Source organism: Ostrinia nubilalis, chromosome 5 (assembly GCF_963855985.1).
Source record: "Ostrinia nubilalis chromosome 5, ilOstNubi1.1, whole genome shotgun sequence".
Lineage (NCBI taxonomy): Eukaryota > Metazoa > Arthropoda > Insecta > Lepidoptera > Crambidae > Ostrinia > Ostrinia nubilalis.
Window position 1 is genome coordinate 14,046,055 of NC_087092.1, and position 19,148 is coordinate 14,065,202.

The window sequence follows — 19,148 nt, forward strand, 5'->3', positions numbered from 1 at the left end:
GTTTTATTTTCGCAAATACACAATTTTTATCAATATTAATAAATAAAAAATATTTTTAATACAGTTTGCTAAAGTTATAGACGCATTCCTTCGAGTGACGTCATATCGCCAGCGGCAAACTTATCGCGAACGGATAGTAAAATTATGTATAAATAAAATTAATCTTTCGGATATTTATTTAATAAAATAAAGTAATAATTTTCTAATAAAGGTAATATTATTAATGGAAGACATTATTACGAGTATTTCAACATAAAATAGTAAATTAGGAATAATAAAATAATTTATAATAAAAGAAAACATATTACTCAATATAATAAAACTTAATAAATCGTACCTAAACTTGATGATTCATGAGTTCATAATATTTCTGTATTTTAATTGGTCCTGAAACATCCTTAGGAAGACCCTATATTTTTTATCATGATAGGGTTTCAGAGCAGGATTTGGAGAGATAACTTCAGCTGTACCACCCATGTTTTGAATAGCATCTTGGACGTTGTTAAAGTACTGCGAGGCACAAGCTCCTAGTATAGCTGAACCAACCAGCACAGATTCTTTTTCGTGCGGTTTCAAAATAGGTAATCCAACTGCATCTGCTTGAGTTTGCACAAAGAGAGAATCCTTTGTGATACCACCACATATTAATAGTGACTTAAATGCATCATAACCAGCCGACACTAAGGCGTCCATGATGTGTCTCGTGCCATACTGGAACGAAAAACACAATTTTAGTACCGTTTATGAAGTTCTAGGCCTTTCAATTATGAAACAAACTTGAAGGTATTAGAAAGCATCAACTCTGTTATCAATATTAGGTACACTTGACAACACTCACTCAACTCACTAATTACTAGAGATGAAACGGATAGTTGTTTGGCCGGATACCGGATACCGGATATCCGGCGAGCTGCTAGGCCGGATAGCCGGATATCCGGCGGCCGGATAGTTGGCCCATTGTCACGTTGCATGTCGTGACGAGTTTAGCGCCGCACAGGAGCTTTGAACGCGATCAGTGGGTCTAGTAGACTAGAGAAGTCACACTTTTCGAAAATCGAATCCGTTTGAATAGAATGTCAGATTTTGCCACGTGTCTAGGGGGCTGATGAAATTGGGCGATTTCGGTTGCCATCGCGAGTGTGTAATTGAATAGCGAAAATTAAATTAGTTGAACTGCTACATTGTCATCAAACTGAACTGCATCGTGTCATCAGACCATCAGTAAAAAACAGATCGCCTATTTTATTTGGCAATATTTCGACATTAACAGATATTTACTATTTACGTATTCGTCATTACAGTAAATAAGAAATAAGTTTTTTGAAAGGCCTTAATATGGCTTTTTGGACTTTAAATAAAAGCCGTTATTATTATAAGCCATTTTATTGATATTTACCATAAAAGATTAATGTATTTCATTTTATTATAGGAAATTGTCGTAGTTTTTATATATCCGGTATCCGGCCGGATAGTGAGTTACTATCCGGTATCCGGCCGGATAGTAAATTTAGGCCGGATATCCGGCCTACCGGATAGTTACCGGATATCCGTTTCATCTCTACTAATTACATTCTACAAATCCTGTGGAACTGGGACTGTTAAGGACGAAGCACACCTATCAACCCGGAAACGGATCGTAACCGTATCAACATGAGGCGGTCCATAACGTAAACGCCTCGCCTCGCGGCGAAAGGCGATAGGGTGTTGATCTCTTTCCAGTTTGATAAGTGTGCTGTGACCTTTATGCTTACCGACAAACCCTGCAATGTGGCTAGATACAATAATGCCAGATTCTCTTCACTACTATTAATAGTGAGTCCTATTACCATCCCCTTCATGGTAGGGTCAGCCAATGGTGATCTATTACCATGAAAATCAGGCCATACATGGAAATCTTTAGTCAACAAGCTCACATCTTTCAGTCCTTGGGCTTGTGCCATTTTCACAAGCAGCTTCCGTAAATGGCTGCGAACACTAAAAACAATAAGAGGTTAAAATTGTAGTCATAGTTCAATTCTATTACTATTGTCGTTTACTGATAGATATTAAAATAGATATGTACTTACTCTCCAGTACTGTATTTCTTCAATAGCTCAATCCCAGCTGGGTGACTTGATATTATATAGTCTAGCAACATACCAGAAGCGCTTTGTCCGGCTTCATTAAGCCACATGTTCGGCACCATTGCACTGAAATAAGGACCCCAAATACCTTCAACCATCACAGCATTTTTATTCACAGCCATGTGACATGTGGAAGTGCCACATATCAAACTCAGTCTATTGGACATGTCTTTGTCAATTCCTTCACCATTTGTGCCTATCATACCGAGACCACCAGCGTGAGCATCAATGATGGAAGCTGCTACAGGAGTGCCTGCACACAGCCCCAACACTTTAGCAACATCGTCTAACAGACCGCCACATTTTTCTCCTGGCATCAAGACCTTGTTTCCAATTTTTTGGAAGTCATTATGTGCAAGGTCTTCTAATCCAATTTCACGCAGGTAACTCACATTCCATCCCTGTTTGCCATCTATAGAACATTCATAGTTCCATTTGCACACAAGAGAGCAAAGAGATCGAGTCATTGATCCCGTAGCTTTCCATGTCAGAAAGTCAGGTAAATCAAAGAAGTAGCCAAAATTTGACCATTTTTGAGGGAGATGTTTCTTCAACCACAGCAGCTTGGGTATTTCCATTTCTAAACTGACTTTACCGCCTACGTACTTGAGAATATCATGATTGGCTTTATTTATCAAGTCTGCCTCTGCTTGAGCTCTGTGATCCATCCACATAATGATATTCTGCTCATCATTGTTTGAGTTACTTACTGCGATAGGGTTACAGTTTGTGTCCAAAGCCACCAAAGAACATGTAGCATCAAATCCAATACCTTTTATACTTTTTGGGTTCACATCAGCCACTACATCCTGAAAATAATATTCAATGTTAGTAATATTATCAAAGGAAAAAAACTATTTTACAATTTTTTTTAAATTAAGAGACTTACTTTAATTACATGGATACAGCAGTTCCAAACATCTGTAGAGGACTGCTCATAGTAATCTGGTTTTGGTTTCCATGTTTGCAATTCTTTCACACTGGAGTTTATCACATGTCCCTTTTGATCTACAAGGGCAGCACGAACACTACCAGAGCCCACATCCACACCAACAAATAATATATCACTGGCCATGTCCGGTAAATAAGGCTGAAATTTTTTTTCATTATGTTTATAAATTTGTAAAGTGTTAATCATAGTTGTAATAAATTATTAAATTGGAACATACTTACTTCGTCTGAAATGCAAATTTATATGTTTAGATAGCAGAGTTCTTCGCAATAATAAGTTAAGATATAAACACGGCAATAAAGTAATGACCTTGTTATTTGTTTCAGATAATTAACATAAGGCCGACAATCAGATATCTTGGAGCTACATCGCAACTCGCAAGTACCTACTCGTGACTCTTGTGAGATAACCTCGTCGTCCTTTGAACTAAACTTTCATTTAATTTGAATTGTAAAGATATTGATCAACTTCGTGCAAAGGAACTTCCATAGAAGGCGATAGATAAGTTTCAATTCAAAATAATTATTACTAATTTATACTTAATTTAAGGATTTTCATAATTTAAAATCATTACTGTATGATTACTTTTCTTTGTTTATATACTTTTGAAGCAAAATACCTACACTGGCTAAAATTTAACTAAAAAAATGACAGTTATTTAGATTTTCGCGCGGTTAAAGATATTTATTTTAACGATCGATCAAATTAACCTGTATAGACAATAGATTAACTACAACCACAGACTAAAGTCGGATTCTTTAGAAATTTCCCTATATGTAAACAAATATGGCCAACTGACATTAAAACATTTTTAATCTGTGCCCTAGTGAGGCGACAAAACCTCTCGTTAATCGCGGATTGAAATTATTGTAGTACTTACGTACCTATAGAAAGAATTTATAATGCTTTATAAAGCAATGCATTAAACAATTAGTAGTACATTCAATGAAGAAAAAATACGTTGTTGATTAAGACCCTATTTAAATCTATTTAAATGCAATCAGTAATAAAAATGATTGAATAATTGAAATAAAATCGATTTAAATTACCGATTATTGTCTATGACTTACAGGTTACAACACTGATGTGTCAGAGACAACATGGAGATAACACATAATTTTAAACTTCAAGTCAATTTGACAAGTCTCACAAATTTTCATCGTCCACATATTTTGCTAAAATAATTTGTTTAAAGATTGATTCCAAACTTGTATAATCGTGAGAATAAAGTTGGTTTCATGGGCTTGTGAAATAATGTGTATGATATTATGAACACGTAAGTGATTATGGTGTAATTGTGTGCAGAAGTGTTTGTTTACATTTAAGGAAATTTCTAAAGAATTTAGGTATACAACACTAACTGTCCCACCCGTGACATTGACAGGTGGGCGCCACCATCAATACCACAGATATGGGTCAATGTTTATGTGCAGTGTACAGAGCCCCGATTACGGTAACTTTTATAACGTCTACAATCCAGACGCGTTTCTGATTCTGCGATACGATTGGTCAAAACAGCTGACGTACGCTGTTGAACGACCAATCGTATCGCAGAATCGAGAAGCGTGTCTGGATTGTTGTCGTTAAAAATTACCGTAATCGGGGCTCTGTAATGTCACATCACTGATGTGCATTGACCTGTGGGTCTAGACAAAGTGCAAATTATGATCGCAAACCAGTCGAAAAGTGGTCGAAAAGCCCCTTTTTTGTATGGAGTTTTGACGGATTCGATTTTCGATTCGATCAAAAAGTGCGTTTTGTCTAGGGGGGCTGAATTATTAAAAAAAAAAAACAGACTGTCAAAAACCATGAAGCTAAAGATAAAAATGGAGTGCAGAGTTGGAACAAAAACTTGAGTCAAATACCTACTTATATCTATCTCGCTCTCTGCGGCCCTACCTCTCTTTTTAGTGTGAACTGTAGTATTGCTATCTTCTGATTTAAATCTCCTTGTAAATTCTTCGAAATAGCCTATTCACTAACCAAATCAGAAGTTAAACAAATAAATAATTAATATTTGAAACTAAGATTACCTAGTTAAATAAAAAATCACAAAATTGTCGGCCATTTAGGCTTAATGTGTTGGCGAATCAGGAAATTACAATCCCAATTCCTGGGTAATCGGTACCATGTGGCAACATCGGCCCAATCCGGCCCATCATGGCGGTTGTTTACTATTTTGTTTATTAAGCAGTTAATTTCGTTTGAGATTGTTTACAGGAAATAATCATTGTTTTATCACAAGAATTGGTGCAAAATTTTGTAGTGCGTGGTTGCGGTAGTACGTGGTGTCCTGGAAGTGACATAAGATTCCACGCGTAAGTGTTTATTTCGTGATTTCCGACATTGGATCATTGTAAACATTTTTCACATTTTTTACAGTAATTTCTTCCTAAAACGTTTTACCAGTAATTACACTTATCATTTTTAATGATAACTATGTCAAGAAATAAAGATTTTACATTGGTTTCATTGAATTTGAGCAATTTTATATTTTTTGTTTATTTAGAAAGAGCGAGTCTGCCCACAGAGAGCGAGATAGTGATACTTAGTTTGTGCTTCAAGTAGGTATTCGGAGTGTGGCCTCCATTTTTATCTGTAGCTTCATGTCAAAAACTGACAGATTGATGCTTTGGATTGATGTGGATTGATGTTGCAACAAAGTGGTTTGTTGTTTTGTTGGAATATAAATTTTTAGGAATATAAATGTATTATTTGTTCTGAATCTTTTTAATAATGAATAAAGGATATTGTTAATTTAATACAGTATTATCTAATACGATTATGGTGCGCTTTAAACATAGGTGATGAATGAATCAATGGTAAATATTATGTATCAAGTAGGCTAGTATTCTAAACCATCAAATATTTACATACTTTTACAGGTATATCACCATTGAAATTGAATCTCCAGCAGTTCCTGATAGTAAGCCTCTTAGTCTGAAGCCTAGTAAATTCCACGACTCTGTGCTCGACAAAATACAACAACTACACGGAGATTTTGGAGTTGCTTCTATTAGAAATGGATTCCTAACCAAATATTGCAATGAAAACACTCGAATAGCATTAATCAGGGCCAGACATGGGCCTCACCGCTTTGTTACTAGCAGTCTGCCTTTTGTAACTAAAATTGAAAAACTAGATGTTAGATTAAGAACATTACATGTGGGTGCAACATTGAAACATAGTTTTAAATTTATACAAAGACATCAAAGGGCATATTTGGACTCCATGTGGTTGAAACTAAAAACGGATGAAGAGAGGAAGCGCTTGGAAAAAACTGTAATGGATTTTAATAACACAGATGTTGCGATAAATCTTGAAAATATAGCTTAAATAAAATTTGTCTTTTATTTCCATCCAAATACCAGTACCTACATATTTGGGGCTTATTCCACTATTCCCCATTGACTATAAGCTCCAATTGGTGTTAACGGGGAATAGTGAACAAAAATAAAATCCTAATATAACAGGGAATAGTGGAATAAGCCATATTTGGGTGTATCATCAGCATTATATTAGGTATTATCTTGATGATGAGGATTTGAAATACATTCAAGACTCGAAAAAATATTATTGTGATTTTGTTATTTCATTAGCTACCAAAATTGCAAATAGGGTAGTTCAAATCAAAACGCATATTATAGCATATTATTTTATTAATTAAAAAATGCACAGTACCATAAGACAACACGGCGGTAAAGGTGGCATCTTAAATTATTGTAATAGATGCTATTTTGCAACAAAAATGTGCTAAGTAACTAAAAATAACTTCATTTTTTATAAAACCAATATTTAGATATCAACCACATACTTATTTGACGTATTTTTTATGCTGTGAGTAGGTAATAAAAATAGCATAAAAGATAACAGAATAAAATTGTAGTAAGTACCTACATACCTACTCACAACTTGATAAAATCCACCAATAAATCGTAAGATAACTAGAACATAAATTATTATGCTTTTCCGTGACTCGTGGCAAATTCTGTGCATGGGGCCCAATGGGGCCCTTGGCGTATCTAGGGCGGGGGGCCCGTGTTATTTTGGCAACAACTGGAGAAAGAAAGGGATTGCGCGTCCTCTGAAGCCGAAGTGGCTCCGTTCGAGAGAATATAGCTGAGACGGAACTGCGGATGAATGTACAAAATAGAGGACAATAACTCCGCGGCTCCGTATCTCTAGCACGAAAAACATTCGACTTCGAATCGTTTGCGTATTCGAATTGCCATCAAAAGATTAAGTAAGTATGAAAACTTAAACAGCGCCCCTGTGAACGTGACCTAAAGTGAACTCAGTATGAGAAATGGTAGAACGAAACTAATTTTAACAATCGAGATCGTCACATTATCGTTGAATTCAAAGGTTTTTTGGCACTTTTTCGAATACGCAAATGATTCGAAGACGAAAGTTTTTCGTGCTAGCTACACCGTTTCATGGACACCGCGTGTTAGTGGGTATAGGCCCTGGGGCGGGGAAAGTCCCACCCTATGGTCTGAGGTCCCACCCCACATAGCCCACCTGGTTGTCCCCATCGGCCACGTACCTATGCGCAAAGCATTTCCCGACGAAAAAATTATAAATAGGTACTGTTTCGAGACCAATTCGAGAAAATGGTTCCTCCTACTTACCTACTAACATTAGTTAAGTATCTATGTGTTTATTTTTATGGATAAGAAACACTTAAACACCAGGAAGCATGCAGGTATATTTTTTATTAGTAATTTGTATTACACAACTTTTCATTACCTACTACTAATAGTCCTTTAGCCCCTCGCCTCGTGGTACGCTAAATAAGCTTGTTGTTACGAGTGGGCTCACCACAAATAGTCGAGCGGCAGGTCGAACCCTTTTCCTCGGATCTCGAGTCGGCCAGTCCGACTATCCGACCCTTTCACCCACAGCTTTCACCGTTCGATCGTGGCTTCATTCTTTCGCCTGTTTATTTACCAGTCTATTTATTGTAGTGGAGGATAATGTGTAGGGTAGTTGAATGGCAGGTTTCAGTCAATATCATTTTTCAGTTCATCTAAACTTAACTGATTAAAAAGTTCAAATGTATCATTAAAATCATGCGCATATTTTTTTTCAAAAAGGTCTCGGTTTTGTTTCTCATTGGATATTTTTAGAGGACTCTGAATACTATCTTTTATTTTATAAAGCTTTTCGAAAACGCTCTGCATTGCTTGAGATTTCCTGCAACCTGGAATTTTTTGTAAAGCATTGATTAACTTTTCGATGTCACTAATGCTAATTTGGTTTCCCCTTTCTACAGACGAAAAATAGCCACGACACATTAATTCCAAAAAGAAAAGTTCACAAATTGTATGATCTGGAACATTTGGATTTACCTTAATGAGATTTTTGAAATGTTCGTAACTTTTAGAGTCTAAATTTTCACACACCATATAAAATATTTTCTTCATCGGATGAAGGTAGCTGGTTTCAGTGCTGTTTCTAGTACAACTTCTAGTGGTGGGTGTGTCAAACCCAAATTTTCTTACTACAGTATTTAATTGACACGTTGCCAGTGCTTCCACGAGTTCGGCCTTCCAAGTGCTGCGAGTCTGCGCATGCGATGCCCAATCTTTCAGCAAGTTGCAGGTGCTGCCGCCTATATCATTCGAGACCCGTAGATATACCGTGAGATTTCGTAGCGCCAAATGAGGATCTTCGTATAACAGGAACATTATTGAAATCATGTCGCAGGGATCAATTTCATTCCCAATATCTGATATAGCAGCAAGATTTATATTATCCAAAAATGATGAATTATGGTTATATGCTGACATGTTTTGATACACAACTAAGTAGGTATAAACACAGTAAGTAGGTACCTACAATTTTGTACCAATTAAGCACACCAAGTCCAAGTTACAGCACACAACTTTTGGTAAAAATACAGTGGGAGGTAGATAGTGATCGCACTCCATAGGGTTGGTTATAACTCTATGTCGCACTCACTACTGATAACTATAAGGAACTTATTTTTATCTGCCACTGCTTATACTTAGTTTACAAAATTGTATTTGCTCAAACCAAGTTTGGTTGGAGTTACCTACATAGCTGTAAAAGGATTTCCCTTTTTCTGGGGACTCAGTCGCGTTGGATTTGGTTGATATGGTGATGAAGATCTAGATGCCCGTTCACATAAAATAAGTAGGTATTACCAGTCGCCCCCGCGGTTTTTGGAACTGGAAGTCATTGCTCCCACTTCAGTTTCATTAAGTATGTAGGTACCTATACATGCTTTCTTCAGCATCGTAGAGAATAAAAGGATGTGTTGATAAAATTATGGTTCCCATTGTTATTAAGTTTTCCTCAAGACTTTAATTTTTTAAATATTTTTATGTTAAAAATAAACCCAAGTTATTGGTTTATTAAATTTCACCACTTAGCTTCTCAATCTAGGCAAAATTACAACTCTTTTTATGGCAACATTGATCACACCCAACCTTTTGATGAAAAATCCCCTTCCAGAGACAAATTGTTATAAAGATCATTTAGGTTTTTAGGTCACCGAATCTAATAGCTACTTACTCTATAAAATACATACGTGTCTGACAGACAAAAAATAAAAATTATGACATTAAAATGCCTTTTAATTTTCGCAAGTCGGGAGAGACGAAATGAAATGAAGTGCGTGTTTATGTTACGGTCAAAGTGATAAATGTGAAAATTATGAATAATCGCCGGTTATTACATTGAAGTAGTACATTATAACTCAATGGGTTATTATGAATAATTACCGCATGATTTGGTAAATGTGATTAATATGAGATCATTTATGTGTGTATAAAACTAAATAGGCGGCTTAGGTAGGGGTGGCCCAAGGGCCACCCCCGCCGCACCTTAACCTATTTTTCACTTTAAATCAAACCAATATGTTATGGGCTTTATGGCAAAGTAATGTGTTACGAAAACGCAAGAAACAGACGAAACTCATTATGCCAAATTATATTAATATGACATCAAAACATTCAAAATGTGTGGCTGTACATAAGCACTATACATGAGCCATTGTTCTTTTATGATATTTCATAGTACTAAGGTTACATTATTAAATAATCACTGATAAATGTAATTCATTTATTACTTTTACCTCAACTGTCGGTAATTATTCATAATAACCGGCGATTATTCATAATTTTCAATTTAGTATCACATTAACATTAAAGTAACATTTAGCTAGCTACTTCGCGAACGCGAATAGCACCAGCCGGCAAGTAGTCTATTATGTACAGTGTGTCCGGGCTTGTAGTGATCAAACTTTAAGGGCGTAATCTATGGACAATTTTATCGATGAAAATACTTCAAATTTGGGGCCTGACTAGGGTTGCCAGGTCCAAAATCCAGCATAGAGTATATTATATATAGGACGTTCCCAGCGGTTTCCATAGCGCACGCGACATGCGAAAATACACTGCCCAATGATATTATATAAAAACAAAAGTTCTATAATATCATTGACACTGCCTGAAAGAATCACACAACCTATTCCGATTACTATGGAAACCGCTGGGAAGGGGTATCTTTGTTCAACAATTACGTCGAAACTAATAGACGTAGACTAATAAATTTACATTCGTTTTGTAGAATAGCTCAAATACTAAAAATACAATGCAAATAAAACATACCTTAACGACCTGGTTTTTCTTGTGTTGGAAAATAACTGACAAAGAAGTGAAAAAAGTCATGTATTTTATTTTTCTAATTAAATCCATTGTTACTCCCATAAAATATATGAAACATGTGTCTGTTTTCTTCTTCTACTAATAGATAATTTTATTGGCTATCGCATGATATAAAATATTTGCCTATTAATGTTAAGCTACCCACGCTTTCACTTGTTTTTTAAAGAAGAGGTGAAAACTAAAAACTTAAATCGATGTAATTTTTCGAGAAATGGGTCAGGCCCCTGAAGTATTTTCATCGATAAAATTGTCCATAGATTACGGCTTTAAAGTTTGATCACTACATGCCCGGACACACTGTATACATATACAATAATTCTCATACATTTAATTAATTTTCAGATACCGAATCCTTCAAAAAGCACCATGTAGATTTATACACCATAGTGCCATCTTGCGGGTTGCGGGACCTAATACATCTAACTTAACTATGTACTATGCTATGTACAAACAAACTTTGTACTTATGTAAGTAGCTCTAAAGTATTTTGTGGACTGTACTTAGGTGTTTGTAATATTTTTTTGTTATAAATAAGGCAATAAATAAAACCAAATAATTGTAAATAAAGTTTTATATTTAATGACATTATATAAGTTTTTCTAAGGGTAAAGATTACAAAAATATACAGTTAAAATAAAATATTTTACTTAGCAGTACTAGGTTCTTTTCTCCTTTAAGTTAAAATTATTTCTGACTTTTTTCAGGAATTTGTAAGTACAGTTTTTTCATTAGAGTATGTTCCACTTTTGGTAACTGGTCTCGTTTGAGACTAACACATATTCTCTTAACCAAATAATTGACTCTAGTGAACAAATCATTAACATGGTCTGTTCCAGAGTAATGCTTTAAAGTTTCACAAAGCATTTGTATAAAAATTGAGCCCATCTCTTCATGTCTGAAGGATTCATAGCCTGGTGCAGTTGCCCAGTAAATGATGAAATCAGACTTCTTTATGTAGTGCCGGTAGACAGGTCGTGGGCTATCTGCGACCATGGGGATATATGGATCATCATTATTGTCTTGACATGCTTGTAGGATTATTAATTTTGGTTTATGTCTCAGCTTAGTAAATTCATCTGAGTCTAGTAAACTTTCTATATCTTCAACCTTGACTTTGACAGAATCAGCTGCATATACATGTCCTTTTGTGCCATGTGACAGAATGCATAACATAAACATGCTGTGGTTGTCATGGACTCTGTACTTAACCACATCTTTAATTTTCTCAAACATTTCCTGATGATTAATATTGTCATATGTTATTACTTCAAAGTTAAGGCCTGACATAGTACTTTTAAGAGCTTCTTTATCTTTAGTTGAGCCAAGTCGGTCCCCCAATAGGTTGCTTTGAACATTTCCTGTTATACTTTCTTTTGAAGGATGGAACTTTTCTTGGTTTATTATGAGACATACACCAACATTTTTGGAATCTTTTATTGGATATGCATCGTTACTAAGAAGCTTTGTGTCAGATTTTAATTCCTTATCTGGTATATCATCCACATTAAGCCCATTAAACCATTTAAAGACATCACTTAAATCATTGGCATATTTTTTGGTATTGTCTTCTTCTTTAGATACATCTTTCACACTTGCTGATGGAGTACTAGTAAACAACACATCATTTACTTTTGATTTATCAGAATGAATATCTTCAATTCTTCGCAATTCATCAGCAAAACTTTGAACGTCAGAAAAGTTGTCAATAATTTTTGCCAGATTTTCTATTCCACAATCACTATTCCCCCTTGCATTTTGCTTACTAATAGAAATAAATCTTCGACACATTAAGTCTAAAAAGATTAGCTCACATGACTCATAATCTGTACAATCTATTTCATACGTCAGTAGTGTCTTTTTTAGTTTATAAATGTTTTCTGTATTCATATGTTCACATAATTTGTAAAGTGCCTTTTTCATTGGATGTATCAGAGTATTATTTCCTGAATTTTGGTAAAATTGTTTGACAGCTGATACATTTAGACCCAATTTTCTTATGATGGAATAAAGCTGACAAGTAGTTAAAGCTTCCAAGAACTCATTTCGCCAGGTGGGTCGGGATTGCGAATGAACTACCCAGTCGTGCAAAAGGTTCGTGTCGTTCCCGTCAATATCCATCGAGACACGTTGATAAATAACAAGACGTTGCAGGGCTGTATCGGGATTTTCGTACAACAGGAATACAAGCGATATCATATCATAGGGATCTATCTCTTTTTGTATCAGCGCTATCATTTCAATGTTGAGCATATTGATGCTTACTGAACTGTTCTGCTGTTGCTGAGCGTCTGATCGAAACATTTTGATTGAAGAAATAAACTCGCTGAAGAACTGGGCCGAGTTTCGAGGAAAGTTTAGGACACTTGTGATTTTAATAGAGGTTCTTTACAACACTAGACTTACAATAAATTATAATACAACTAATCTTTACGAATTAACCCAATACACACAAGTTATCACAAGTATTCGCCAAATATAAAATTTCGCGAGATTTCGCACAAAACAAAAAGAAAGAAAGATTTTGTTTGACACTTTGATAGCAAAAGCGGAAATCCCCTGACGCCGTTTTATTATTTGTAAACTTACATCAAAATCTAGATTAAATTACTGTTAGGTTTTAAGTTTATTTCGCAAAAAATATCATATTTTTATTAAACAAGTAAAATGCTGCGTACATTTTTATGAACAAATAACATATTTTCTTCTGTGAAACTATTAAGCTACAGTCAATGATATTCTTTAATATCATTGGCTACAGTGAAATGTTAACTAAACGCTAATGTCAGAGAGACAGTTATTTGACAGTTAGGGTCACAGGTTAGGGTAAAAAAATTCAGTGTTGCCAGAAGGTTACTTTTGTAACCTTTTAGGTTACTTTTGAACTGCATTGGTTACTTTTAGGTTACACTAATGAAAAGGTTACTTTTAGGTGATTTTTCAGAAATTGTAGAATTAACTTTTACAGGTTATTCAGTAAAAAATATTAATAGTGACAATTTAAAAATTATGTCATAAACTGCATTTAAACATGAATTTGATTTATTATTTGTTAAAGAAAATGAGTTTTAGCGAATGTTTTTCGATAATAAAACGCAAATCCATGAAACGGTTTTATACGACACCGGTCACTTTTCGGTCTTCATACTCTTCATGGTATGGTCAAAATTCGAAATTCGAATTTAGGTACACAAAGGCAATTGATGACCAATTTATTGTATTCATTTTTTATCCATGAACAACCTTACACAATCGCTCCGCACCCCCCCCCCCCCCGTATGAAGGTTACTTTTTATTCAAAAAGGTTACATTTTTTTATATTTCTGGTAATTTCTGACAAGACCCGACTGGCAACACTGAAAAAATTTTTCCAGGCCAGGAAGGTTTAAAAAAAAAAAAAAAAAAAAAAAATTGACATTGATGATTGATGAGCTGATGAAAATTATTGGGAAAATTAATTTAAATAAAATATAAATTAGATTGTATTTTTCTATAAATATCACAAAGGTAGGTGAGCCACAAATAGAGCTCAGATTGATTACTTTTTCTTGATTCGGATATTTTAGGTTAAGTACGTTGGATTTGATATCCAACTTGGATTTGATATGTTCAAAAATTCATTTTTTCTCATTTTTTCCTTACAGATTCATGTAACTTGCTACTATGTCAATAACCAGATTGGAAGTGTTAAGACTCTACAAGAATTTAATTCAGTATTCAAAGAACTTGACGCTTACTGACCCTGCCTATTTTAGGAAAAGAGTAACTAGTGAATTTCGGAAGAATAGGAATTTGATCAACGCAGAAGACATAACTTTTGCTTATCAGGTTTGTTTTATTTTCCTTGTTTAGTAGTAAGTATTTATGTAATTTAAAAAAATAGAATATTAGCAATTTGTGATTTGTGGTGATTAAGTTTTTTCTTTCAGAAAGGTGAAGCTTTATTGAGGCGAGGATCTGTCGTTTAAAATGTTGAAATGTGTGACAAGATTTAGAATAGATACGATACCTCTAAGGGCTCTCAAACATACAATAGATTATTCCCGGGTGCCCAAAGTTAACGAGCATGAGTTATCGGAGCAATTTGTTAGAGGTGGAGGTCCTGGTGGCTCTGCTGTGAATAAAAATGCCAACTGTGTTGTGCTTACACATATACCAACAGGTACTTTACTTTTATAAGATTTTATAATATACCTAATTTTAAAATTATAAGATATAAGCAATGTCAGTTTTATTACAAATAAGTAAAATGCAGTTGAACACTGATTTAAAATAACACACTATACTAACGCCCGTATTTACAAATTATTACTATGAGGTCTCACAGTGCTTGTGGACGCACAGTGTCACACATAAATCAATCACAGGGCTCTATTCATCGCTGTGCTTTCGATTTGTTGCTTCACATAAGCAAGCATTGTTTGTGATTACAGGTGTAAATGTCAATTTAAATAAGTGTTCAATGCTAAAATATAAATTAACTAGTAGCCGCCCACGACTTTGTACGCGTAGATCCCGTTTTACCCCCTTCATCTATCTTACGCGGCTTAGATTTTTTCATACAAATGTTTTTTCCCGCTAACTCGCGTTCCCGTGGGAATTTTGCAATATCCTGTGGTAACTAAGCTTTAAGTTTACTACCTGCATGCCAAATTTCAAGCGTCTAACTTGAGCGGTTTAGATTTTTCATACAAAAGGATTTTCCCGTTCCTGTGGGAATTTCGAGAATTCCCTTCTTAGTGCACCTCTATGGTACCTAAGCTATGTCCCTTCCAAATTTCAAGTGCCTACATTTAGCCGTTTAGGCTGTGCGTTGATATGTCAGTCAGTCAGTTTCTCCTTTTTATATTTAGATGATGTAAGGATGTTAATTGGTTATTTTTTGTCATTTCAGGAACAGTAGTGAAGTGCCACATTAGTAGATGTCAAGATGAAAATAGGAAGCTAGCTAGAGAAATGTTAATTGCAAAATTAGATGAAGATATCAATGGCCCAGAAAGTGTTGTAGCCCAGAAGAAGAGGCTAGAAGAAAAGAAGAGCAAAAGGAATGAATATAAAAAGAAGAAAGTGGCACAACTCAAAAGTGAATGGAAAAAACGAGAAGGCTTGTCATAATGGTCAGCAGTAGATAGTGTATACTAGTCCAGAACTTAAAATAATCAAAAGATATACATAGTTTGAATTGAAATTTTGAGATATCTATGAAAGCTGTTTAATGGATTAAATCTATTTCACGAATTACTTTATTGTTGTTCATAAATAAATTTCCATGCATGCTGTAACATAAAACTGTGAATGTAATAACAGTGTGTTGACGGGCCGGTTTCTATCCGATTCGGCGCGCGCCTCGTAATCGAACTGGCGACGAACCGGGTAACAAACGGATCGTTTACACGCACGCCTGATAGAAACCGGATCGTGAACACACGCAGGCCCGATAGAAACTGGATTGTGAACACACGCATGCCCGATAGAAACCGGATCGTGAACACACGCACGCCCGATAGATACCGGCTCGTGAACACATGCACGCCCGATAGAAACCGGATCGTTAACACACGCACGCCCGATAGATACCGGCTCGTGAACACACGCACGCCCGATAGAAACCGGATCGTGAACACACGCACGCCCGATAGAAACCGGATCGTGAACACACGCACGCCCGATAGAAACCGGATCGTGAACACACGCACGCCCGATAGAAACCGGATCGTGAACACACGCACGCCCGATAGATACCGACTCGTGAACACATGCACGCCCGATAGAAACCGGATCGTTAACACACGCACGCCCGATAGATACCGGCTCGTGAACACACGCACGCCCGATAGAAACCGGATCGTGAACACACGCACGCCCGATAGAAACCGGATCGTGAACACACGCACGCCTGATAGATACCGGCTCGTGAACACACTGTTATTACATTCACAGTTTTATACGCACGCCCGATAGATACCGGCTTGATGCTGCTGTAACAAATAATTTCAGTAATAGAGTCGTATTATTTAGCGACAATGATCTCTAGCTAGGTAATAGGTATTGGACTGCCGATCCGAGAACACTCGTACGCATTGGTGTAATTTTAAGATTACATGGGTTAGCGGAAAATATAGTAATTTTAATAAGAAAATAAGAGTAGATATAAAAAAACTACAATCCTAGGTACTAGTCCACCCCCTAACCATTTTGTAACAGATTCCGAAGGCTAGTAAATGGAATAGCTTAGCCAAACCAAGGTTCGTCGGGTATCCTTCCAATCCTAAGTCCGATCTCCATTTTGTATGGCAACGTTAATTCCGTTATCAAACGTTAATGGCGAATGCTTAGTGAGATTAGCGGATTGCGGGATATTGGTAGGTAGGTACTACATTTTGGGTGTTGTGAACTGAGGTAATCCTCTTGAATATTGGAAAGCTTGTTTCGTAATGTTTGCGGAATATCTAAGTAGGTTACCTCTTAATACCTATTTGTTATTCGCAATATGCCTTTAGTCTTGTCTACAATAAAATGTTGTCCTAGTACCTAGTACTCAGATTTTTTAAAGACGACTTTTAGGTAATTCTGAAAAAAAAAAGTTTGAAGAAACGATTTTGTTATTTTTCTTGTTACTGTGCACCTGTCTGTACTATCATAAGTGTGGGTAGATAAGCGGAAACGAAGGTAACGTAACGTAGCATGCATCATACAATCCACACGTTCTATTGAGTGTGTTCTCTAAGTAGGTAGGTAAATCAACTAAGTACTTCTGTTAAGGCGATTAGTGTCCTCAATCCGCGCCAAATGGGCATTTTGTAAAGACTACTCCTCTTTTACTGCTGGACAAAAATAGTTGAAAAAAATATATGTTATACAACATTTCAAGGACTACATTTGTGACGTTTGAATTTTCGCTACGTCTCTTTGTTTTGGATTAAAAAAATAAATACGGGACATCGATTTTTTACTTAAATTCCCTACTCCTCCAAAACGGCTATGTTAATTTAAAAGATTTTTGCACGAATAGATTGGGAATTCTTTAATCTTTAAATGACACGTTGCGTTTTTCAATCGAACATTACTTTCATTCATAAATTTTACTTTTGATAAATTCCGAACGTTTTGCTGTTGAGGGGGCCTTCGCGGGGTGCGGGCGGCAGTCGGCCGCTGGCCTTCAGACGGGGAGGTTGTGTCACTCGCTGCAAACTGACATTAGCGATCAAAATGATTTTTTTCTTTGGCTAAGTTGCACCACCTGACGTGACCTAACTTTGACCGTAGCTTTGGCGATAACCGGTGTTTTTTGTATGGAGTTAGACAGACTTTTGACGCTTGTCAAAGTTGAAGTAAGATGGTGCAACCCAGCTTTTGTTCGACAATAGATTTTATGTCAGAATTGTTCATAGAGTACGTGCAGTCAGACAATACAATTGAATTATGACGCGCTCAGACGCTATTTTCTACCTGAATAGAATCTATTAGTGTAAAAAAACTATAATTGACTCCAAAACAACTGCACTAGATAAATACAAGTAGAAAAATTATTACGTTATTTATTTACTAGGCCTTTGCAATCAGTATCCAAATTATGAGCTAGTCAGAATCTGTAACTTAATCGATTTACGTGAAGAAAACAATTTATATTTTTCATACTTATTAGAATTAGATTTTAAATATGTTTCTTCGCGAAAATACCACAATTAAAAATAACACCTGTAACGCCCCTGGGTCTGCGGGTGTCTATGGGTGACGGTAATCATTTACCAACAGGTGATCCGTTTGCTCGTTTGCCTCCTGTCACATTAAAAAAAATTAAGTTAAAGTGGTATTGAATTGTTCTATAGAGCTTATTAAAAATTTGGATACTGATTACAAAATTAGCCATTTTCGGAGTCGGTGTCGGTGTCCTACCTTTTGGTGATTCGTTTTGGAGTTGGTTTTAATTTTAAGTGAAATAAATCTATTTCATGAGTATTTCTCAAAAAAAATGTACGTAACGAAACGGTAGTAACGAAATAGTAAGGCCATAAGGCTTGTTATACATTGGCGAAATATTGTGAATGCTCTTCATTTATTCAATTCGAAATATTTGTAAGTATGCACCCAAATACGGGGTAATATTAAGGGGTTAGAAATAAAATAAGGGAGTAATCATTCATACTATTTTAATAAAATTATTTTTGTTTCATCATGTTTATCCATTTTGAGTCGTTCTCTGTAAGCTTTTTGCCTTTCGGCATTGGTTTTTGGCGGCATTCTTAAAAAAACAAAAGAAGTAATCACATAAAAACGTAATCTAAATGATTTGATAATTTTTTGCTGGTGGCACTTCTGTAAAGCAGATAGTATCCAATCCTTTTGTTATTAACGCTCTATATTTTTTTAAATAAATGAAGT

The 19,148-nt window shown here is 35.6% G+C and overlaps 3 protein-coding genes across 4 annotated transcripts; 1 reads left to right on the forward strand and 2 right to left on the reverse strand.

Annotated features, from left to right (window-relative positions):
* Window positions 1-164: 164 nt before the first annotated feature.
* LOC135071989 (FGGY carbohydrate kinase domain-containing protein) lies at window positions 165-3,699 on the reverse strand. Of its 2 annotated transcripts, none has more exons than XM_063965902.1 (5): window positions 3,297-3,699; window positions 3,013-3,213; window positions 2,067-2,932; window positions 1,752-1,974; window positions 165-711 (listed from the first exon to the last, which is right to left on the reverse strand). In XM_063965902.1, the coding sequence occupies exons 2-5, from the start codon at window positions 3,196-3,198 to the stop codon at window positions 352-354; spliced, it is 1,635 nt and encodes a 544-aa protein (XP_063821972.1). In that variant the 5' UTR covers window positions 3,199-3,213; window positions 3,297-3,699; the 3' UTR covers window positions 165-351. The 2 variants fall into 2 exon arrangements, with proteins under 2 accessions (XP_063821972.1, XP_063821973.1); XM_063965903.1 differs by having other exon boundaries at window positions 3,293-3,699.
* A 7,626-nt stretch (window positions 3,700-11,325) lies between these two features.
* On the reverse strand, window positions 11,326-13,317 carry LOC135071990 (caspase-8). Its single transcript, XM_063965904.1, has one exon. The coding sequence runs from the start codon at window positions 13,068-13,070 to the stop codon at window positions 11,454-11,456; it is 1,617 nt and encodes a 538-aa protein (XP_063821974.1). The 5' UTR covers window positions 13,071-13,317; the 3' UTR covers window positions 11,326-11,453.
* A 1,184-nt stretch (window positions 13,318-14,501) lies between these two features.
* On the forward strand, window positions 14,502-16,007 carry LOC135071991 (mitochondrial translation release factor in rescue). Its single transcript, XM_063965905.1, has 3 exons — window positions 14,502-14,594; window positions 14,696-14,928; window positions 15,661-16,007. Exons 2-3 carry the CDS (start codon window positions 14,736-14,738, stop codon window positions 15,879-15,881), a joined length of 414 nt encoding a protein of 137 aa, XP_063821975.1. The 5' UTR covers window positions 14,502-14,594; window positions 14,696-14,735; the 3' UTR covers window positions 15,882-16,007.
* Window positions 16,008-19,148: the final 3,141 nt, after the last annotated feature.